Source organism: Sphaerodactylus townsendi, linkage group LG01 (genome assembly GCF_021028975.2).
Source record: "Sphaerodactylus townsendi isolate TG3544 linkage group LG01, MPM_Stown_v2.3, whole genome shotgun sequence".
In the NCBI taxonomy this organism is placed as follows: domain Eukaryota; kingdom Metazoa; phylum Chordata; class Lepidosauria; order Squamata; family Sphaerodactylidae; genus Sphaerodactylus; species Sphaerodactylus townsendi.
This window is the reverse complement of record NC_059425.1, coordinates 33783928-33807715: the sequence shown is the minus strand read 5'-3', so window position 1 is coordinate 33807715 and position 23788 is coordinate 33783928. Positions and strand designations below refer to the sequence as shown.

General features: G+C 47.7%; 1 protein-coding gene across 1 annotated transcript in view; it reads left to right on the top strand.

Moving 5' to 3' along the window:
• The first annotated feature begins 663 nt into the window (after window positions 1-663).
• XKR6 (XK related 6) overlaps window positions 664-23788 on the top strand; it is a 185376-nt gene continuing 162251 nt past the window's right edge. The window contains exon 1 of the mRNA XM_048517378.1: window positions 664-1388. Within this exon, the coding sequence (XP_048373335.1) occupies window positions 664-1388 (725 nt within the window). The remainder of the gene's footprint in view (window positions 1389-23788) is intronic.

Below are 23788 nucleotides of genomic sequence, written 5' to 3'. Positions count from 1 at the left end.
AGGGCCCCAGGAGAGCGGGGGCCGGGGATGGTGTCAGCCAGGCGAGGGAGGGAGGGGGGCCCCGATGCCCAGCGAGGCGGCGTGGGCGGACGTGCCGGCGGGGCGCGGGGTGGCCTTCTGCTGCTCCTGGGCGGCTGGCTGCCGGCTCTTCCCCGGCTCTGGCACTAGGGGTCCCCCAGCCCCAGCCTTCCTGTGCGGCGGCGGCGGCGGCGGCGGCTGCTGCTGCTGCTTGCGGGTCGGAGAGGGAGGAGGGAGGGAGGGAAGGAAGGAAGGAAGGAATGGGGGGCCAGCTTGGTCTGTAGCGCCTCCCTCCTCCCCCGGAAGCGGAGGGGCGAGGAGGAGGAGGAGGAGGAGGAGGCGGCCGTGGGTGGTGGGGAGGGCGTCCCGAGCCCTGCGGCCGGAGGGGGCCCGGGCGGAGGGAGGGAGGGCAGCAGGCAGGGAGGGTGGGAGGGAGGGAGGGAGGGACGAAGGCGGGCGGGAGGCAGGCGGGAGCCGGGCTGCCGGCCCGGGCGGCAGGGGGGAGCCGGGCGGCGGCGGCGGCGGCGGCGGCGGCGGCGGGCGGGCGGGCGCGGGGCTGCCGGCCGGGGCGGCGGGTGGGGGGAGCCGGGTGGCGGCGGTGCTGGTGGCGGCGGCGGCGGCGGAGGCAGGCAGGCAGGGGCGGCGATGGCGGCCAAGTCGGACGGCAGCGGCGCGGGCATCGGCTTCGCCCAGCTGCACAACCTGGACGACCACCACCACCAGCAGCACGCCGCCGCCGCCGCGGCGGGCCCGGGCGGCGGCGGCGGCGGGGAGGACGAGGCGGGCGGCAGCAGCTCCATGCACATCTGCCACTGCTGCAACACGTCATCGTGCTACTGGGGCTGCCGGAGCGCCTGTCTGCGCAACCTGCTGGGCCGGGCCGGCGGGGCGGCGGCGGCGGGCCGGGCCGGCGGGGCCAGCGACCCCCTGGCGCCGAGTGGCGACGGGCAGCCCCCCTCGCCCTCGGCGGCGGTGGCGGTGGAGCGGCCGTGGCTGGACTGCCTGTGGATCGTGCTGGCGCTGCTGGTGCTGCTGGGCGACGTGGGCACCGACCTCTGGCTGGCCCTGGACCACTACGGCCGGCGGGACTATCTGTGGTGCGGCCTCACGCTGGCCTTCGTGCTGCTGCCTTCCGTCCTGGTGCAGATCCTCAGCTTCCGATGGTTCGTGCAAGACTACACCGGAGGAGGCCTGGGGGCCGTGCAGGGCCTCACCAGCCGCGGGCCTCCCATGATGGGCTCCGTCGGAGCGGCCAGGAGGGCCGGAGTCGGGCATCACGCCGGTGCCCCCGGAGCGCAGCGCCTCTGCAGGCTCTCCGTCTGGATCTGGCAGTCCGTCATCCACCTGCTGCAGATGGGACAGGTCTGGAGGTAAGAGGGACCCGAAGGGGGGGCGAGGGATCCCGCTGCTCCTCTTCCCCAAATACCGTGCGGGCTCAGGGGGCAGCCGAAGAAGGTTAAGCAACCCCCACCCCACCCCCAATATCAGGACGTGGAAGGGTGACCTCAAAGGCGTATTGTGCATGCTCAGGCCACGGATCTGGCCAGGGGGGTGATGCAGAGGAGTAAGAACCCCCCCCCCCAACTCCACACAGCAGAGAGAGGAGGCTGACCCCCCCCCCCGCCCTTCTTCGACGTGCAAACATGGAGTGATGACGAGCAAGGAAAGCTTGAGAGGAGAAATACCCTCCTCGGATTACCGTCAGAGCAGGGAGCCCCTTTTCATCCCGCATTCTGATAAAAACTGGGATTAGACAGGAGGTGATGGGGGGGGGGGGTAGGGTTGGGGCGGGAAGAGCACCTCTCTGCCCGAATGCAGGTAGAGAACTCCATCCCCACCGAAGGCCGCGCGTTGCTGGTTGGCTTCAGGAGGATGTGGAGGGGATCCAGAGAGGAGGAAAGGAGGCACGCCAGAGCCCGGTAGCCCCTCTCCCCAGAATAATTCAGGCCTGCTGGGAGACAGGCTTCCAGGCCGGGCCAAAGCCTCCCCCAGCACAAGGAGAGAAACGACAGGGGGCAGACTCTACGGGAATCTGATAGGCGAGGGGGGTGTTCAGGAAGATGTCCCAGAAGAGAGAAGCACAACATCTCCTTCTGGAAATTGGGGCGGGCGGTGGGGGGGGGGAGAAGAAGGATGAGTCTGAACATTCACCAAGGTTAGGGAGCAAATGCTGCCTCTGGACCCTTTGGGAAGCAGACTTGCAATGGGGTCGCCTGCTTGAAGGGGGGGGGGGAGGACTCTTTTCTGCACTGGTTGTCCTCACAGCAGGACCAGATGCAGCAGGAAGGAGGGGGCCAGGACAGGCCTCCCTACTCCACCAGAGCTTCACCCCACATAATGCTTTTGCCCTCTCCTTTCCAAAAGCATCCAAGGGAAGTCATCTCCCAGAATGCATTGGGAGGAGCAGGACATTTGAAGAAGGAAAGGATGTGTTCCTATACAGGCTTGGCACATATGGAAGGGACGACTTGTTCTTCCTCCCCTGCCCCCCCCCCCCAAAAAAAAACTTGAGGTCACCTTTTAAGAGACAGCCTGTGGGCAGGTATGAAGAGAGGAAGCCTTTCACTGGGATAGAGAAGAGGGGGTGCACTCTGGAGAGGTTGGGGTGCTCAAGGGCATCTCCAAGAAGAAAAAGGTCAGGTAGAGATTACCCAGAGAAGGTACTTGATGAAGGTTATTCCACCTCTCTAGAAGTGTTTTGGGCCAGGGGCTGATTCTGGAAGAAAATTGGAAGTGGTTGGTGGGCGGAGTGGGGAGGGGGGAGCCATTTGACATAGATCTACAGCCAGAGGTAGCAGTTTTTCCACTATTATTATTATTATTATTATTATTATTATTATTATTATTATTATTATTATTATTATTATTATTATGGGGGAGGGGTTTGGGGGGCTTTCTACCAAATCACAAGACAGTGTGGAGAAGGGTGGAACCCTTTGAAAGCAGGATGGAACCCTTTGAAAGCAGCATCCCATAAAACCACTGCAGCAGAGAGAACAGGGCATGCTTTGGAAAGATGTAGAATTCATGAAGGCATTTCCTAAAAGGCCCAGCTCCCCCACCTTGCCTGTGTACAATCAGAAGACTGGGAAGCCGACACAGACTTCCTTGAAGTAAGCCCCACTGAACTCTATGGGACTTACCTCTGAGTGTGTATTTGGGTTGAGCTTTATGAGGGCCCTTTGCCACTCCACTCACTCTCTTGCCAGAGAGAGAAGCTATGCAAATATATTTGTTCCTGAAAGAAGAGCAGCAGTGGGGAGGGGCCTGCCACTCCAAGGCCCAGGAGCATCAGAGGGGTGAATATAAAGCCAAGGACAGGGTGACGACCCCTTCCTCAGTAGGCACCTGTAGTGGTGGAAGAATATAAATGAAACCATCATCATAAAAGGAGCAGTTCTTGCTAGGGCCATCTCACAGAAGCAGTAGGTTGTTTCTGTGATAGACAAACTCTCTCTCAAGATGTGATGGTGATGTACTTATGCGTTTCTTGACACCTGCACCTGTGGAAAAAAGAACACTTGAGACATGCATGCGATAGTGTACACCGCTTTCCCTGTAGGCCAACCAATGCATGTTTGAGCTGACGTGCATGGGCAGCTAGACGCCCCCCCCCCCCCCCTGTTCCCCCCCCCCCCCCCCAGCCATCCACCCACATGGTTTGGCTACGTGAAGGTAGAGTAATGAAGAGATGTTCTATCCCCATGCCAGCCAGAGGGGGAGCTCTAAGGTAACCCAGGCTTCATTTTTAGCTAGAAGAAGGAACTGTGGGAAAAGATGCAGTGAGTGTCCTGGAGAGACCTTTGCTGGGAGAGGAAACCTTTGCAGGGAGGAGAAGAAGGGAACGGTTTGGGGAGGCCTTTCCGTGCATCCTGGCCTGCCTTTTTCTACTCACATGCACACGAACACTGAAACATGTGATTTTATGCCATCACAACGTACTGTAATGAATGAGCTCATCCCAAAGTTTTCTAGGAGAAATCAGGGGGTATTAAGCTGGGGATGTCCAAATTGTTGCCGGGTTTATGGGACTTCAAACAAAGAGGGTGGAATACAATTTGAACAATTATATGCCCAGGGACCCTCATTTTTAAGAGAGGTTGTATGTTAAATTAAAAGAGGTTGTGTGTAAATTTTAGCGTGCCCCCTTTTCTTGTGTTGTACTGGAGGGGGCAGATGTGGAAGGTGAAGCCAGAAAGGCAATGGAGAGTGAATAAGACACTGAGATGAATTATTAAAACACAGTGATCATTTGTGGGGTGGGGGGGTGGATTGACCTCATTTGAGATCTTTGCAGTCTAGAGAGGGTCCATGTTAAGACGGCACTCTGATTCCGCCAAGGGCTAAGACAGCTTCTACAGAATTTTCTGGATTTTTCTTGAAATGATTTAAAATGGAGGCAACCTATTTGTGTGTGGGGGGTGGTGGGGGGGGGGAGAGCCAGTATGAGAATGGCAGTGGGGGAAAACATTCTAGGAAAAATGGAGACTGCGCAGCAAAGATCCAGCGGGAGGAGAAGGCAGATGCCTGAATGTGTGTGGGTTGCTGCTACGAAATTGCTACCTGGGAAATACGCTGGTGAAATCATGCACTGCAACAGAATACATTTCTTGCTCTCTCTTTTTTTTCAAAATGTCATTTGCACCTCTTTATGCAAAGCAGATTCCTTTGCGCGGTGTGTGTGTCTGTGCGTGTATGTGCGTGCGTGCGTGTGTGTTTCCCCATCAAGTTAGTGGAACACGATGTGTGTGAGCAGAGCAGGGATTTTCAGCAAGATTTCTGTTTTGCTTGTTCCAGGAGAAAGATGGATCTGTGCCCAAATCTCTTCTCTCACCCCCTCCTTCTTTGATGTACCCGTGTGCTAACCACACTAGCCAAAGCAGCTGTAGAATAATGTTTATTTGCTTGCTATTTTAAGGGTCTCTTCAGGTAGTTGTGTGTGAGGGGGTGAGGAAATAGAGGGGGGAGTTGTCATGGGTCGATCTCCATTGCATGCACATCCCAAAATTCTGTCGAACATTGGACTGCATAGTGGCAAAATAAATTCTGAGGATTTGGAAGACACAAGTAGTCCATCTAGGATATGGAGAGGTGTGTGATTTATTGTAAGAAGAGAAACAAGGGCTACCGTTCCCAGTTTGGTAGTTAAGTCTCTGAATTTTATTGCTGAAGTTACATCTAGCAGCAAGAGCAACCTTTTAAAAGAGTTTCTCCAAACTTAGCTTGGTGGAATGTGGGATTCATATTACAACTTGATTACTCTGAAACTCATCATGGACTTGACTGTGCTGTTCAAGGTAGCTATTGTCAAATGTTCCTGTTTGTATATTTTGGAATTGAAACATTTCTTCTCTTACTGTTGTGACCCAATTTGAATTATCCTTTAATGACATGATGGGAGAAACCCTGGAAGATGCTACTTTCAGCAGCTTTTGCTAGTAGCCAAGTTATTGCATGCTGGACTTGTAAAATGATGGTGTTTGGAGAGATCTGACAACTCACTGCAAATTGCCAACTGTTGTATACGTTTTGAAATGTACTCCCTTTCTCCATATCCTGGTTTCTCTCCCCACCTCGCCCTCTCCATGTCGCCCAGTACTAACTACAGTAACCAAACCATCTGTAGAGTAACATGTTTGTCTAGCTATTTAAGGGTATTCTTTGGTAGCTATGTGTGCCGGTCATCCTTTCATGATGATGGGGTTAGATGGTGGTAATTATATTTGGTTGGCCTCCCTCTTTCTCTTTCTCTTCCTTTTCTTTTTCTTTTCTTTCTCTTTTCTTTTGCTCTCATTGCTTTACTTTTTCCAGTTTTCTGGTTATTTATTTATTTATTCTAGTCATAGGCCACACAGTAGCAATAAAATCAACACAATACAATATCTCACTAACTTATAGCATAATTTTAGGTCTATTAATTAGTTCTGGTACAATCTTAAGCCGAGTTTTACCCATCCAAGCTTATTGACTTGAGTGTATTTAGGGGCAGGGTGGATGGCTAAGCAGAGGAGGGCCAAAGTTGGTTATAAGGGCAGATAAACCCACTCACTGTACAGTCCGCACAGAGGGTATTCTTTATTTACAGGCTGGAAAAGGAAGTGACCATGAAGTTAAGGTTGAACTTCGGTCACTTGCCTGAGAAGAGGAGAAAAATAGTGGGTGATGGAGGAAGCTATTTGGGACCAGCAAGTATGTGGAGGTACTTAGGGGCAGGGGTGTATCTGTTGAAAATGGCAGCCAGGGCAAGCACAACTGGCTCACCCCACCCTCTCCACAGCTCCCCATAAAGCTTGGGCATCACCATACTGTTCAACACTGAGCTTAGCTTAGCCAAATCCAGCTTTACACAGCAAGCTTTGAGCCTGTCGTTTAAAGCTTGATCCAGCCAGGTTGAGCTCAGTATCAAACTGAGCAGTCATTCTGCCCAGCAGCAGCTTTATACTGATGACTCTGCCCCCTCAAGCTCCACCTCCTGTGGAGTTCGGGGCATGGCAAGGCCAGATGAGTGCTGAGCTTGGTCTGGCCAGGTTTAGCCTTCAGTTGTATGACCTGCCCCCAAACTGCACATGGAGTTCAGCAAGGAGCGCAGTTCAAGGGTGGCTGCTTGGAGGCAGCAAGGCACTGGCTGACATCTCCTTCAAGAGGTAGTGCCCAGTGCACCTGCCCTGGCTTGAAGCCTAGATACGCCTCTGCTTAGGGGCAAGTCTCCCAGACTTCCCTAGTTCAAGATCCAGTGAGGTAGTAAGACCCCTGACATTTACTGTTGCCAGGGTTAAAATAAGCCAGGAGAATCAGCAGGATTCATTCAAGAAAACTTGAAGGCACCCAGGCAAACATATCAGGAAGGATATGGGGTTGAGGGAGGACCAGGCCAGAGCAAGGCAAAGCAAGAATAAAAGCAGACTATAAACAGGTCTGATGAAGTGATGGAGCTCTATCTGGTGATATGGAGCAGTTGACCAGCAGTCTCTTCCTGTTTCCTATTTGTAGGGTGACTGAGAAGGTGGAGCCAAAGAAAATAAAACTTGCCTTCCAAGGCAGAAGATGCCCCTCAGGTTCCCCAACAGTCACAAAAACTACAGTCCACCTCTTTGCAGATAACGGGCATCAATAGTTTGTGGCAAAGAAGCAGAAGGGATCTTGCCCGTTTTTCCGTACCATCTCTGGACTCATTTGCTTGCTCTGGCACGGAGGCTTGGAGCACATCATACGCTGGCTAGTTAGATTAATGGAACTGGAAAGTGGTAAACAATTTCGTTTCTGTCTCGGGCATACCTTTTGTTGAAGCTGTGGCCACAAGTAGGTCAGTGGGTCATAATTTGCTGTCCTGAAAAACATAAGAAGTTTAGCTTGCGACCAAAGCAGGATAATTTAATCCCTTTTCAGTCAGCCACAGATTTGGGTGCAAAATCCCAGAGACTACATGGCTTCCCAGCTGTTCCTAGGGCAGAGGATGCAGGAGAAAATCGTGTCAGATTCATGTGTAAACGTGCTAGGGTTACAGGGAAGCCAAGTCTGGAGCACTCAAGTGTATAATTTTTAATGAAAATACTAAACACAATTATTATGTCTCATTTCCCTGATGGACATTTATATGCAGCAATAAATATACCACTCCTCCTGCATAAGGATATGGGCCAGTGAAATCTTGAAGGGATACCCCACTGTTATCTCCTGCCATCTTCACTCTCTTCTGCATTTCTGTCCAAAGATTCTGCTCCCAGGCTTGGAAGTAGCCACTTGCCTGCTCTCTTGTTCACTTGTGGTGAGTTAAGAATGGGCTCCAGGTGACCCTAAAGTGTTTTCTCTTTGTAAAAGTTAGGCTGTGAATGACTATCTCTAGGGATGTGAAGGCAGGTAGCCGTGTGAAAATTCCTTTTGGCTTGTAAGATTTGTGGACATTTGTAAGACTGGCACCTTCTCTTTATCTTGCAGACTCCACTATAGACAACACATGTGGGACATCTCTGTATATTTTATTTAAATATACAAATATTAGTCACTCTGCTAACAGAGCATGATTTACAAGGCTAATGAAAACAAAGAATAAAAATGTTTGAAATGATGCTAAGTTACTCAATTAAATTTACTGCTAGTCTTAGGGGTGGCAGAGCCAGGCCAGATCTAGGGTGTTGTGGGGCAAATCCAGATTCCCACACAGTTGCTTTGGGGGAGGGGGTAGCATCAAGAGCTTACCAGTTGTAACGTGCAGCTGTTTAAAATAATTTTAGCCACAAATGTTAAATACACTGCTGGCTAACATGGTTTCTATCTGCAATTTGTGTCTTGTTTCCACTACTGTTTTTATTTTCTATTTTTTTTACTGATGTTTATTGTTGCAGACTCCACAATATTTTATGTGGGGAGGTGGGAGTTTAAATATTTAAATAAATGAATATAAAAGAAAAATAAGAAGCTGATGTGGGCGAGTCAGGATTGGTGTGATGCACTCTTGCTAGCTCACCTTGGTCAACTGAGGGGGGGGAATTGGCAGTAATTGAAGCATCAGAGTCATCTTTAATAATCGGGGAATGACTCTGAGCTTGATTCAAGATGGGGCTGAGTAAACCAAACTGTTTTCTCACCAAGTCCAAAAATGTTTAATTTTTCCAAGACTAATTCCGTAAATTTGGTTACTCTCTTGTTAATGTGTGATTTCTGAATGACTCCCACCCTGTGTGTGCCCCCAAACCCCCACATGCTCTTGTTCCACTACCAAACTCATCTCCACCTCCACTTATCCAGCTGCTTCTAATACTGTCACATCAGACACTTCAAGACCTAGATGTCACAGACCTCCTGGTGTTGGGGATTGTGCTGGGGTACTATTCAAGTGCTGGGAGGGGAGAAATAGAGGAAGACACACAGTTTTCCCCTGATGCCATTTGCAGCCACAGTGTTCACTGGTATCACCAGCTATCTCCAAGAGCAGCTCCGTTTAGACCACATTGCAGTAGTCAGGAGGCAAATCAGTGCATGGACATTTTTTCAAGCGGTGGTGGAGAAAGGAACAATTGCATTAAAAGGTCAGAAATATGATTAGGCTTTCAGGTAGAGGCAAAATTGAAAGGATAAGAAAAACATTATTTTTTAAAAAATCAGTTGGTTTGAACAGGGATCAATAAGAAACTGTGATTCTCTGTTAATAACAGAAGAACACAGATCATCCCTGAAATGGAGGGGCAAGTGAAGGGTCAGTTGGATTAGTAGTTACCTTTTCATAAGACACAGAATGAACTCATTTAATGGCAAATAATTGCAGATCGCTTGGGGCAAAACAGATCCTTGGAGACTCCCACTAGCTATGTATCGATGGCTTCTAGTAGGCAGAAACACAGACTCTGCATTGGACAACTTTATATCTCTTGCTTGCTGGACATTCACGATTAAAGAGATGGTTGCCACTGTCATGAACTTCCTCTTTGCACTTGGCTTGTCTCACCTATGAGAGACAATTGCCTTCTTGTACTGAGCTGGAGTAGCAGAGGGCAAAACTTCCATTCTCAGATTACCCTGGTGCCTGCCTCAGCTCCAGAGTAATGAAAGTAAACTGAGCTTTGACACTCTCAGTGTATAATTAGCATTTCATGTCTGCCACAAAGTTTTACCAGAGGCCCTTAGGAACTTGAGGAGTGCTCATGAACCATGATAGAGGAAGGCGAGCTTCTAAGTTGAATCAAACAATTGGTCATCACTATCTACTCTGCAGAAGTCATCATTGTCTACTCTGAGCAGCAATCCAGGATCTCAAGAAGAGGCCCTTCATACCACCTGTAACCTTATCCTTTTACCTGGAGATGCCAGGGATTGAACCTGGGACTTTTGCCATTGAGCCATGGCCTTAGTCAAGCCACACTCATACAAACCCCCAATATTTCAATGGGAGGATAACAGTACCCCTTTACTTCATAGGGTTGTTATCCAGTAGCGTAATTTATATGGAGTGCTTTGAACACACTGAAGATAATGCTGTGTCCTACTATCAGATTATCAGACAATGGTTTAGATGTTTCTCACATCTCATAGCACATTTAAAAGTATGCAGACAAGCATACATTAATGGAGGTTTTTTTGCAACTTCATTAGAATACAGCACCTGCAAATTAATAGTGGGAATAAAACACTTAATATATTTTGGTTTGTTTTGATATTCTGTCTATTAGCCAAACCCATATTTCCCATTTGTCTCTGAGGTGATACTTGATTCAAATTTAGCTATTCTACCGAAGACCAACTCAGCTACCCTCTGAAACTATCTCCATGTTTCTTACTGTATCACTGTGTCACATATCACTATGCTCAAAGGACCTGGAAACAAGAGAGAATGAAGTGAAGATTAAAGATCAAGATAAGATATGTTAGGGCAGCAAGAGGGTGAAAGGTCCCAGCTACAAGACGGAGTAGACAAAGAAAGGGTTTCAGCACCTGGACAGCTCTAAGAGCAACTTTTTGAAAAACAAAACTTTGGCCCTTTCGCCACTTACCTTAAGCCCCGCGCTGCTTGAGGAGAGTAGCGCGGGGTCCCTCAGCACTCCCCACTGAGAGGGGCGGCGACAGCGCAGCCGCCCCGACGCTGCTGCTGTCGCGCCCCTCAGTGCGAGGCATTCCTGGCGCTCTTTCAAAGGGCGCCTTTTGATGACCCCGCGCAGAGCACGGGGTCGTGGGGACGCCCGGGCACGCGCCAGGGATGCCGCGCGCTGGGAATTGCCCTCGGAAAAGGGTAAGTGGGGAAAGGGCCTTTGATTCCACTTAAGCTCTTACTTGCCCTGAGCAGACTCCCTGCCTTCTGGAAGCCTGCTCCCCAAAACCAAAGGGGATTTAAATTCTGCTGCTACCAGCATATGTCTTATTTTGGGAGTTGTTGTGGGAACTCTAGAGTACATCCCACGGGCTGCTGGGATCCAGAATTGTGCTATGGCATATGGTGTGGAAGAAACCTGATTGTCACATGACAGGGGAGCTCAAATGCATGTCAGTTGTAGGCTGTGACATTATATATAAGTTGTATAAAAGCATACAGTCTCCAGGCATCCAGACAGCTCCTCTGTTGTCTCCTTTTACCAAGTCAATGGGCACTGCATGCACAAGGAAGTCCCCCCCCACTCCCAAAATTTTTGCGAAGTGCTGGCATAGAAACAAACACTTCTTTGTCCCAGAAGACTTATTTGATTTCAGTCTTGGATCCCTCTCCCTCCTTACCAGTCTGTTGTTGCATTTGCATACACAGGGGAGACCAAATCAGTTTACGAAACTAACCTGTAGATTGTACCACAAAGAATGCTGCACTGGTGTCTGTTTCCTCTTGATGCATGTGTGAATGATTGCAGAGAATCATAATATAAAAACTGAGCTTGTCTTCGCTTGCTCTGTGGCATCTCTTATGTGGTGTGCCTGCTAATTCCTGCTGACTTTAACTGGTGTCCTTTGAACTCTCTTCAAAGGCCCTTTGAACTCTCTCCGAATTCTGTACTGCAAATACCCAAAGTCGGCTTCTTAAATTCTGAAATGCAAGTAATTGGTCTATTTCTGCCTCCCAGATTAAGATGAGAACTAGACATTCCATGACAGGAGAGATTCTCAGCATGGTAATCTATAAAGTTTTTATGCTTGTGGAAGCAGCCTTGACATTTACCACAATCTGGGTTACAGGAACGCATATCTGCTTGTGTTCAAGACATGTGATGTGACTGTAGTTCAAAGTATGAGAAATCTTGCAGATCTCAGGTCTTTCCTTAGGGATGTTTTCCTGGCGTCTGATTGGATTAACTCATTTATGCATCCTTTCCAGCCCTATATTTGTAAATGGAGATGGAGTTTGCTCAGAAAAGTGGAATGAACGCATGATGAGGTTGAACTTAAATGCCCTTGGTCATGTGTTTGGCAAAGGGCTTTTTTGTTGGCTTGTTTTGGGCCTTCTCTCTGTTCTGGATCCTTGCAATGTGATAATCAATTAGCTGCATCTAACTGATTGTTAAAAAGGCATTTGTGAATGGAATTGTGGATAAGCTGTGAGGTTTTGTGTACATACAGAGTAGCCAGGTTCTAATTCCCTAAGTTGCAAATGGCATGGACCCAAAAATATTTCTCTGCTTTTGGTCTCCCTAAAAGAGGTGTCTTTCCCAATACCTTCTTTCTGAGATGTACCTGTAGATGCTGGAGACTGAATCTAGAGTCCATTGTATGTAAACTATACGTTCTATACTGCCCAAGAAGACCTCACCTCATTTGTCAACTGTGCAACATTTTGATACTTTGTCGCAGGTTTCAAATGACTTTCAAATATGGTATGTGTGAGAGAAAGCAAGTTTCTCACAGTGGAGTGCTACTTTGGTAGCATAGTAGTTCAAGTATCTAGGAGACCCAGATTTGAATCCATCCTCAGTCATGGAAGATTGCTGAGTGACCTTCAGCCAGTCACTCTTTCAGCCTCCTCTACCTTACTGGGTTGCTGTGAAAATAAAAGAAGAAAGGGAGAATGATATTGTAAGGTACTTCTGGTTCCCATTGGGAGAAAAGTGGGGTATAAATGTATCAGTAAATGAATAGCATAGCTCTCATTGGCTTTTGTATAGTACTTCTTAATTAATTAGAAAGTTCTGCTGGGAGAGAAAGATCTACAACCATCAATGGTTTCAACTGTTTAATCACAGGATCCAACCCATTTTCAGTTTTTATTTTGTCATATTTTATGACTGCGGCCATCCTTTGTGTATATTTATCCTTATCCCACTGTATATGAAATCTCATATACCAAAAAATCTTTTTAAAACAAAAACTGGGGGGTTTCAGGTTCAAGTAAAAGAGTTTATGAAAAAATGCATCAGAGACAGAGAGGACTGGGTTACCTAGGCTCAGATTCCCATTCAGCTAAAGTTCGTGGTATGATCCTGGCCTAGTCTCTCTCCCGCCCTCCCCCAAGATGGGAGTCCAAAACAGAGGATGGAGGGAGTGTGTAGATTGCCCTGAGCCCTTGGAGGAAGAGTAATATTGAAATATAAATAGAGCCCCCAGTATGGACACATTTTATCTGGATGTGAGGCTGATGGGCAAAAGAAACTTTCCTATGTGATCTTCCATGGGTGATCTTCCACGAGTCCATGTGATTTTCCTATGTGATTTTCCATCCTATGTGATCTTCCATGAGACAAACTTTCCAATGTGATCTTCCTATGGTTCGTTTAGACTGGGCTCTCAGCTGTGACATGGGTAGTTTTCATACACCAGTGACCCACAGCCTAAGTGGAGGCTGTGCAGACTTGCTAATGCTGTGGGCATAGCAGAACTGCACATGTAGCATCACAGTTTAAACAAGACACATCAGCATCTGCAAGATGCACAGTTAAGCTCTTCATACCCACCAGCTTTACAATTAAACCAGGCCTGAGAGAGTCCCAAATAGGCATCCCATTAATTTCTATTAGACCAAGTTCTAATGTGTATGCCAGCAGCATAAAAGCTTGCATATTCTTATATCTGTGGTTGGGACCTGACAGCTTATGGGCCAAATCAGTCCTGCAAGTGATAGCCCATTTTGTTTTCATTTATTTATTAAAACATTTCTCTCCTGCCATTCCCCATGGCTCAAGTTTGTGGCTTACAAGACAGCTTGCCATAGTTGCTCCTACTCTCTCTTATTCTCCCCCTCTCACTCACTGTTTGTGTGAATCTGCTCTATTTCAGTGTAAGGTTATGTGGTGTTCCCCCTCCTCGCCCAGGCCCTTTGGGTAGCATATCCTTCCCTCCTACCCTAACCTGGGGGTTGGTCTCCCCAGTCAGTGACTCTCCAAATTGGCCCAAGGGGCCAAGAAACAACCGTGCCCACAAGGCGCCTGGTGTACGTGGCAGCCCTTACCTATGCCACCCTCCTCCTAGCAGGTCTCTCTGCCTTCCTTCCCCTGGCTGACTTGAGAGTTCGCACCCTCCCCCTCTCTCTCCCTTGTTGTTTCATAGGGAGAGGAGTTTCCAGGGGTTTGTCTCTCCCCTGTGGCCTCACAGGTGGAGGTGTTTCCAGCATGTGTGAAAGACTCCCACCCTGTTACTGCACAGGGTTGGGACCAGCCTAAACCGTGCTCTAGGTTCTGGTAGGGGGTCTGGGCTCCAGGGTCCTCTTCCCTCCTTCCCACTTCCCACCACTGAGCTGTCCCTTTCCCTTGTCTGTTCACACCACCACTGCAGCAGCTCCTGACTCTCCCTTTCCCACTTCCTTATATCCCTTCTGCCCTCTCATTTCTCTCCCTCATCCCAGCTACTTCTCCAGCCCATCTCCCACATCCAGCTTAGCTGTGGGCGGGCGGGTCCTGCTGGACCTAAAACTCCTCTCTTTCTTGCCTTCCTCTTTGAACAAGGCCTCTTAGGCCTCTAAAGTCTCCACCGTCTCTGCAAGAGGCTCCTCTGCAACTTTCCCATCTCCTGCGGTGCCAGCTCGTGCATGACCCAGCAGGGCAGGTCCGGGCGCTGCGGCCGAGCCCAGACAGGTTACAAGTTCAGAGTCCTGAGACTCTACGCAAGTTTTCTAGAACTCGTGATAACCAGTGAAAGCATTCTCAACCGAACAGGTTGTTTATGTTAGATGCCCAGAAAGTAGAAGAAGCTGGATGGAAGATAGTAGTCAGGGACAAATCCTTGTGCATTTGTTGCCATACTGTTCCCTTCTTGTCTATGAAAAACCTTGGGCTTTATTTTGTGTAAAAGGGGAGTGAATTTTGTAAGAAACTGTGCAAAAACTATGGCAATTACATTAAAATAAATAAACACAAATGCAATTGAAGTGGAATGTAAAAAAAACACTGAGATTGGAACCATCACTAGTGCTCTTCTAGAATTTGGCATTCAAGGCTACCCATCTCCGTAAAGATCAGCATATGCATCTGGATCCTATGCGTGTTAACTCCAAAGGATTTCCCACTGAGTTCAATGACGCTCGCTCCCAAATAGGTGTGCCCAAGACCACAGCTTTAGATTGCTCATTATGACTTCTGGCCTTCCCTTTCGAAGACTTGAAAGATGTACATCTTGAGCAGAGTTACACCCTACTAAGCCCAAGGATTTTCAATGAATTTGGAAGGGTATAAATCTGATGAGAATTGCAACAGTAGCGGACAGTTAGGCTGACCAGAGCACAGGAGTGTGAGACTGGTACTCTGTCTGTGTGCACCCCCTTCTTTGTCCTGGTTGGCTCAATCATAGCAAGCTCTCCAACTATCCATGTGTACCAAGGACAGCTCTCAATAGGTGGTCTCTGGGTATACTGGTGTCTCTTTTTTTCTCTTTTTTTCTCCCTATTTTTTGCCTTTGGGGGGTTGCCTTATAGAAACATTGTTACTATGAGACACTAGAATTATTGTTCTTCAAGGTTAAATATCTTCTCCAGAACCCTGTGTAATTAAACTTCTGAATAGGAAATAGAGACCTCTTGTCTCAAGCACATATTCATGTAAATCAGAGGTAAGTAGGTTATGGCCGGGGAGCGACCTCTGGCCCAAGGGAGCTTTCCTTTTGGCCTTTGAGCTGTTTAACTAGTTATCAGTTGCTGGCCAATAGCCCTGATTTTTTAAAAAACAGCTTAAGGTTCAAGGGCTGCTTAGAGCTGTTGAGTGTAGCAAAGTTGGTGGCAACCTCAGATGGTTCCCCAAGCTTTGTTGACTTACACACTTGATCTTAGCCAAAAGGCCGAGAAGCTTTGTTGACTTGCTCTGATGTGCATACAGGGAAGCCAGCAGTGAAGTGAGACATCACTGAAGTGAAGTGGGACCTTCGTATCTTTGGAACCGCATCTGCTCATATTGTCCGCAGAGGACTCTCGGGTCCTCTGGCAGCAAGCTCCTAGAGATCCCTGGCCCCAAGGACATACGCCTGGCTTCCACCAGAGCCAGGGCTTTTTGGTCCTGGTTCCTACATGGTGAAATGTCTTGCCAGAAGACATTAAGCTCCCTGGGACATTAAACAATTCCAGAGAGCATGCAACACTGAAATGTTCCTGGCCTGTAACAAATGTTGTATGATGATTTATGTCTGGCCCCGTGATTGCACTACCTCCTCCAGGGTGTGCATACAAGCCATATGGACAATGTATTGATTACAGCCATCTAGGGAAATTGTTGTTCTACTGTTTTAAGTTGTCACTATGTTATTTATTGGTTTTAATACTGCAATTTTAATGTGTGCGTAGCTGACAGCCTGGCTTCAGCCAGGGAGAGGGGGATACGAAACAAAATCCATAAACGAATAAATCACATCACCAGAAACAGAGTGGGTGTTGAACTCACAGCCCTCAAAAATGGATGGAACACAACAGGCCAGGTACCGACCCTCACCACTGACATAAATGCATGTGCCTCAATGCTAAGGCGCTGTGCTGCACATGGCCTGCTGCTGCGTGTCCTCCAACTGCCTGGGCATATTGTGAACAGTGGATGGTTTTCTTTCATTATCTTTAACCAAAAAGAACAGTCCCTGCCAGAAGCGTAGCGAGGGAAAGTGGAGCCCGGTGCAAATCTGAGTTTTGCTGGCCATGTTCATTTGTGTTTTTGTATTTTTAGTGTTGTTTCAATTTTCAGCCTGCAGGTGGCGCAGTTTTTAGGCTAGCAACATCAAAATTTCAGGGTATCTTTAGCAGACTATCCTTATTATACTGGACAGATGTGGTGAAGTTTGGTTCAGGGGGTCCAAAGTTATGGACTCTCAAAGGTGTAGCCCCCATCTCCTATTAGCTTCCATTGGAAACAATGGGTGATGGGGCACCCCCTTTGGGAGTCCATAACTTTGGACCCACTGAACCAAACCTCACCTAACTTGGATGATATCATCAGGAGAGTCCCCCAAGAAACTCCCTGAAATTTTGGTGCTGCTAGCCTAAAAACTGCGCCCCCTGCAGGCCAAAAACTAAAAAACACTAAAAAAATACCAAAAACAAACCTGACATTTTTGCTGCCCCCCAGGCGCACGCCCGGTGCAACCCGCACCCCCATTCCCCTTGTTGCTCCGCCTCTGGTCCCTGCTTCCATTTGTGAAAGGTTGGAGTGAGTAGCATAGACAGCCCAGATTAGCTCACTCTTGTCAGATCTCAGCTCCCAAGCAGGGTCAACCCTAGTTAATACTTGGATGGGAGACCACCAAGTGAAAAATCACCTCTGAATGACTTGTGTCTTGAAAAGCCCATGGGGTTGCCTGAAGTCAACTTTAACTTGATGGATTAAAAAAAATTGCAGGTGGAAAACTGGAATTCCTTAGACAGATGCACTGCGTTTCCTAGGAATGGAACACTGATGAAATCATACTGGCAGTGGAGTTGAGTTGAGTTTTTAAGGCAAAAATTCTGTACCTCGGAGAAAAAAATAGTGCTTCTTTTTTGACCTCTTTCACCGTTCCATAAACAACTCTAATAAATGTGTGCAAGAACGTGGGGCGATGTATCTTTTTTCTGTGGCTGAGAAATTTCACAAGTTAGTAAAGCTGTTTTTAAAAGTCTTCCAAAAGCTTAAGGTAGTCACTCCAAGGGCACGGGAGTGTGCCACAAGAAAGCACCTTTTGTGCCTAGTGAAATTAAATAATTACAGGCTCAACATGTCCACTCACAGGGGAGGTGGCTGCTGCTTCTCTATATGTATACTGGCCTCGGATACTTCCAACCAACCTTCATTAAGCAGGGAGGTAATTCTGTCCTTTCTCTGCATTGTGTATGATTGCAACATTCAATCTTTCTCAGTAAAGAGATGCAATAGAATCACTGGCCCTTACAGGAGTCTCCCTGTTGAATCTCTGTGTGAGTTCATGCTCTAAGTTAGCCTCCTTCCCATCAGGAGGCATGCTCAGAATCTCACGCAGAGACATAGGGAAAGAGATTGCTGTGAGGGTATATGTTTCATCCTCTTATGTGTTTTAAAATAAATGTTTGGACCATAAGAGTGAAATGTATCTCTAAATTTTATTGAGAAAAAAATGGGGTTGACCGTCAAAAATTCAGTTAACTTCTGAGTGAAGCTAAAATAGACAGTGTAGGTGCATGCGTCTGGCACACCCTGTTGAGAGTGACAGGCTGTAAAACTCGCCCCCTCTAGCACCTCCATCAGATCGACTGACTGTGCCGGAAATGTGTGTGCCCCGCAATATGGCAACCGTACACAGCTCAGAACGGCTTTAGGCTTGGGTTGGATTACATCCCAGTTCTGTCGAAGTCGAGGAAACACTCAACAGACTGTTTATCAACAGAAGGCATGAGACAAAATGTACACAGTCTGATGCAAAAGGAGAGGCGGGAACTGTTCCAGAAATAAAACCTAAAGTAACTTTTAAAATAAAGGAACCAAAGTAGATAAAATCAATTGTCTTTTTCAATGGCGGACTCTGTTCCATTTGAACATATGAAGCTGCCTTATTTACCTCACAGGCAGCTGGCCTACCTAGTCCAGGACTTTCTATTCTCAATGAGAAGGGCTCTCCAAAGCACTTGAGCAGAGGCATCATTCAGAATCACGTGAAACCCTGGTCTACCTTAACTAAGGTTAGCTTATGAAGGATTCAGCATCCGGACTGGCATTATTGTTTACTTTATTCATAGCCCACCTTTCTTTGCTATAACTCAAGGCAAATCACAAAATATGAAAAGCAATTCAACAAGACAGCAAAGACCCCAGTCAACAATGCAGTAAGATGAAGGTTACAGAATTGGAAAACTGTGCAGACCAAAAGCTATGCAAGGCTGACACGGTATGATGAAGAAAGGGGCTGACATAGGTAGAGCATGCTGCATGTTCCCTTGGATTCTCTTTGTTGTTGGGGAGAGTGTGAGGGCATCTCCATGGAACAGATCAGCACATCCATGCTGGGGCACCTTGAGAAATGGTCTTTATTAGACCCAGTTCACACCATGGTTTCCAATCCTGTTTTGACAGGGACTGTGGTTAGCAGAGCGACCCCTGTTTAGACAGTCACAAGAACACAGGAAGCTACCTTATACTGAGTCAGATCGCTGGTCTTTTAAGGTCAGTGTTTTACTCTGACTGACAGTGGTTCTCCAGAGACACTGGCTTGCACATCACCTACCTCCTGGTCCCAGAAATGCCCAGGAGTGAACCCGGGACTTTCTACATGCCATAAAGAATTTTAGATATTATCTTCATCATATCAGAGTTTAGAAGAATGCAGCACAGCGATACATTTTGTAACAGTAAAGGAACAGTGTGGTGGGCATTTCCTTGCCTGCGTTCCTTGCATTTAAGTTGGAGTCACAGCTCAGTGCTAGAACACATACTTTGCACTGAGAAGTTCCCAGATTTGATCTCGGGCATCTCCAGTAGAAAAGACATCTGGACTGTTGTGGGGAGGAGGGAATCTGACTACATTTAGACCTGATGCAAACAAATGGAGTAATTTAACTACTGAGGGCCATGGCTCAGCAGCAGAGCATCTGTTTTACGCGTAGAAGGTACCAGGTTCAGTAGATCAAAGGTTGCACTCAGTAGCCCTGTTCACATGTGACAGTGAATGCGCATACATCCTGCCTGTACACATGTATGCCTATTTGTAAGAAAGAGTCAACATGCATTCATTTACCAAACGTACCTGAATAAAATTAACCAAGTATTTTACGAAGTTCTTGATTAAATGTAGAGTTTCCATCACACATTCAGCTGTACATGCACGGAATGTAAGATGTGAATGAGAAACAAATTCAGTTCACCAGGGGCCTTTCCCCACTTACCGTAAGCCCCGTGCTACTTGAGGAGAGTAGCGTGGGGTCCCCCAGCACTCCCCACGACAGGGGCGGCGACAGCGCAGCTGCCCCGACGCTGCCGCTGTCATGCCCCCCTCAGCGCGTGGCATCCCAGGCGTTCTTCTTAAGGGCGCCTTTTGATGACCCCGCGCAGAGCCTGGGATGCCGCGCACTGAGAGCAGCGCGCGGCATAGGGGGGATCCAAGAGAGTGGGGAAAGGCCCCAGATTAGAGTCTGCCACTCATGTGGAGGAGTGGGGAATCGAACCTGATTCTCCGGATTCGAATCCACCTGCTTTTTACCACTACACCACGCTGGCTCCAATTAATTTCATTTACAACCAGGACCTAAAGATTTTGGCAGTAATTATCCATATAGGGTGGCCACTCCTCTGCCAGGGTAGGGGATTCCCTTTCTTCAAGCCCCCTCTCCCTATGCCAGTCAATGGGGGAGTAACTAGATGCAGAGGGAGGTCAGAGGGAGGCCAGCATTGACACACTGATGTCACTTCTGGAAGTGGTTTTCATATTGCCAACAGTTGTGAGCATACTCTGTTATTTGGGCAAAATTCCATGGTAAAAGATTTCTACCATAAGGGTTTCTGCCCAAATACCAGAGCATCTCTGCAATTGTCAGTATCAATTGTCAGCCACCCATCAGCTGCCAGAGTGTCCCTGGTAACCCTGTATCCATGCCATATTCTCCTTCCCCTTCTTTTCCCAACTAGTAGCCTTTCTTCAAGGCAGCGATGTAATACAAAATTGGTTTATTTCATTGTTGAAAAGGTAGGCGAACTGTACAAACGTCGCTATCACCTCCAGTCCTTCAGAGTGATGCAAACAAGGTGTTGGCAGCACAGTACAAGCAGTGTTATCCAGTGCTGCTAACAACAAAGTGCACAAAAGTTGCTTTCATCAGTTCCTGAATGGCTGTGAATTAAAGACGTCATGCTTTACGCACTAACAGCGTAAACAAGCAAGTGGCCCTTCTGAGACTAGTTGTTCAGTAACAGTCTATTTTCTTTCAGTCCACGTGACCGTGTTTTTTCAGTTACTAGTGACGGCTTGGATCCACTGGTTGTTTCCAATGTGGAAGGGATTTCTATCTGAGGAATGTGGCTTCTCCATCTCCATCTCTCACTGAAGCCCAAATGCTCCCCTTGGAACAGGGAACAACATGAGGGATAGTCAGAGGGATAGTCTGCAGCAGGAGGATAAAATCAGCAAAAATCGCCTTCTAGTTGTGAAAATCATCCACAGGTTTCCTACTGACTATTGCAATAATATGTTTTTTTTCAACTAATGTCCACTGTCTACTTTTTAATTAGATATTTTCAGTGTTGTCATGGTGAGTTTTTTAGATGAAAGAACAAAAAGATGGAGGAAAAACTCTCAAAGTTGCTCTCCAAGACGGTTTATTACAGCCTAGAAATTCCCAAAGTGGGCAGTACCACCCTGGGGGCAGTGGAAGCATCAAGGGGGTGGTGAGGAATTAATGCGTGGTAGGGGCCTAGGGGAGCCACAGAGAATTGGGGAGGGGGACAGCTGGCGGGGAAAAGGCCTTCTCCTTCCATCCTGGTGACTGGTGAGTTTTAAAGGAAAAGCAGCAGCACTCTTCTTGCTGTGTAGGCCGGAGAAAATGGGAGCCAAGTCAAAGAGCCCTGAGAGTTTTATCACCGCTGTTAAGGCTAAGCCTTCTCTATCATCGCTGCTTAGCAAGGCAAGATTTTTTCGAAGGAAAAGCAGCAGCATTCTCCTCACTGTGTAGCCACAGAGGTGTGGGGTGTGTGCAATGGAGCCAAGGCAAAGAGCCAGCAAAGGCATCTTTATTACTCATTTCCTGTGCCCCATTTACATGGATCTCTCAAAAAGATCTTCCTGACCACTACCTTGCACTGTTGGCAGGAGCAGAGTGAGGGGGAACTGTACCTCGTGCATGCCTGCGTCCTCCGCACCTGCCACACCCCTCCACACCCTGGCCACACCCCTGCACAGGCATGTGCCCGGGGCACTGCTTTCCACCCTTTGGCGATATGGGACAGAGTCAAATGTACTCGATTGCCTTCCCAACATCATATTTAGTAGAGTGGGTTTCAGTGCAGTCACCCAGCTTCTTGCCAAAGAAAGCAGAGAAACAGGCTGAAAATTGATCAATGTGGGGATTTGAAACTTCTTAGTGCCTTGTAGCATGATGTTGAGAAGCTGATATTCCTACACCCTACACCATTAAAACGTTGACGATATTAATGAGTGAGATGCAAACATACCTTTTCATTCTGCTCCAATAAATTGGTTTACTTTTACTAGCTCGTGTTTTATTTGTGAAATACATACGTGTGCTTACAGTGTTAGAAGTTGTTTTGAATTTGCAGTAGACCAAATACCAAGAAAGGGATGTGTGTTCCTATGCTTGTGGGAGGGGGGGGGACAAGAGATGTGGCCTGGAGTGCCAGCCCAAAAATCTTTGGGAACCACTGTTATAGCCCAAAGTTCTTCAACACATAAAGCTGCTTTATCCTAAATCAGACCTTCAGTCCATCAAGATCAAAATTGTCTAGGGAGCAGCAGTGGCATAGTGGTTAAGAGCAGGAGCATTCTAATCTGGAGGAACCGGGTTTGATTCCCCACTCTGCCGCTTGAGCTGTGGAGGCTTATCTGGGGAATTCAGATTAGCCTGTGCACTCCCACACACGCCTGCTAGGTGACCTTGGGCTAGTCACAGTTCTTTTGAGCTCTCTCAGCCCCACCCACCTCACAGGGTGTTTGTTGTGAGGGGGGAAGGGCAAGGAGATTTTGTAAGCCCCTTTGAGTCTCCTACAGGAGAGAAAGGGGGGATATAAATCCAAACTACTACTAGTCCTCCTCCTCCTCCTCCTCTTCTTCTTCTTCTTCTTCTTCTTCTATTGTGACCAATAGCAGCTGTCCAGGGGGTCAGGTAAGGGTGTTTCAAATCACCTCTGATTTGATCCTTTTAACTGGAGATGCTAGGGATCAAACCTGGGATCTTCCGCTCAACCACTGAGCTACGGTTGTCATACCCTTCCTGGGGTGGGGATCCCCAATACTGGGTTTTTGTTTATGTGGTTTTTCCTTCCTGGAATTCCTGGGAAAAATTAAGCTTTTTTTTGTTTGTTTTGCTTTGAAATAAATGGCTGACTTGCAGGTGATCTTCTTCCCTTCCCCCCATGCCATTCAACTGGCCAGCAAGGGGTTTCCTGGCATCAAACTGAGACCTAGCCTCCATATTGCCAGCAACATATTGATGTCATTTCCAGCACTTATCATGTCACCAACAGTGTGGAGATCCTCTGGTATTTGGGCAAAACTCTATGGTAAAAAATGGCTTCCGCCATAAGGTTTTTGCCCCAATACCAGAGCGTCCCCTAATCACTGGTGATGTGATGAATATAACTTGTTTACATGAACAGTTCTCACCAAGAGGTTTTCTCACACTTTTTTTTCTTATTACTACTGGTGTTAACCTTTTATGTTGTTGTTGTTGTTGAGGTTTCCTAAGTGGCAAGTTCACACTTTCACTCCGCCAAGACAAGCTGACAAAAATTTAGATACATTAACATAATAATTGCATTGGAGACTCCCTCTTGAAAGTTGAGACTCAGTAGAGAATGATTTACGGATATTCTCTGCCCACGTTTACTGGTGAATGGATGCTATCAGCATTAGGTTCTCTCTCTCTCTCTCTCTCTCTCTCTCTCTCTCTCTCTCTCTCTCTGTGCATGAGTGATCCAATAAATAGCTTGTCTTTTCCAGTTCTGCCTCACCCCCCCCCCCCAAGTCATTGCCAAGAGTGGGAAATTTATTCCGGGGGTCAGGGGCTCCACATGGAGCAATAGCTAGGGTTCCCAGGCAAGGCATGGCATGCCAACTAGTGGGAGATGGGGAGGCAGCGGCTTATAACTGGGAAAGGGGCAATGTGTGTCCCCCAGGACAATGTTCTCATTTCCAGAGTGACCCAGAAGTGACATACCGTAATCTAGAAAATGCAAGAGCACCCGGGATGATGATGTCACTTCTAGATCCCAGTGAAGCACCGTCATTA